This window comes from Danio rerio, chromosome 16, assembly GCF_049306965.1.
Source record: "Danio rerio strain Tuebingen ecotype United States chromosome 16, GRCz12tu, whole genome shotgun sequence".
In the NCBI taxonomy this organism is placed as follows: domain Eukaryota; kingdom Metazoa; phylum Chordata; class Actinopteri; order Cypriniformes; family Danionidae; genus Danio; species Danio rerio.
Genome location: NC_133191.1, coordinates 55,782,113 through 55,782,500, shown reverse-complemented (window position 1 = coordinate 55,782,500; position 388 = coordinate 55,782,113). Strand labels below are relative to the sequence as shown.

General features: G+C 38.9%; 1 protein-coding gene across 1 annotated transcript in view; it reads right to left on the bottom strand.

The window, feature by feature from the left end:
- hmgn2 (high mobility group nucleosomal binding domain 2) overlaps positions 1-388 on the bottom strand; it is a 3,131-nt gene extending 2,743 nt beyond the window's left edge. Inside the window, 1 exon segment of the mRNA NM_001142543.2 lies at positions 257-388. Coding sequence (NP_001136015.1) covers positions 257-271 — 15 coding nt within the window. The 5' untranslated portion in view covers positions 272-388.

Sequence of the window (388 nt, the reverse complement as noted above, 5' to 3'; positions counted from 1 at the left end):
TAGGTTACAGAATTAGTCGATGTGTAAAGCTCGTGTGGTTTTATTTTCAGCCGTTTTTGCTCGTGTTTTCGTCACAGGGTGACAGTATCCCTGACAGTGAATATGTAAAATCGACCGTCCGCCATTATTAAAAAAACAACTACACCATCACAGCGAATAACAGCAACAAAAAATACAAAAAAATGCACACATATGTTGACAAATATCGAATTTTAGGATTTTTGTTAAAAATAGAGATATCTTAGTGCACTCTTACCTTTCTTTTGGGCATCTTGGCTGCAGAAAAAACCCGAAAAAATGGCAAAAAAAATCTGAGTGTGGGTGTGTATAGTATGCTCGTCAGCAGCGGCTCCCTACACGCCTCACAGCGTCTCGCGTAAAATACAAT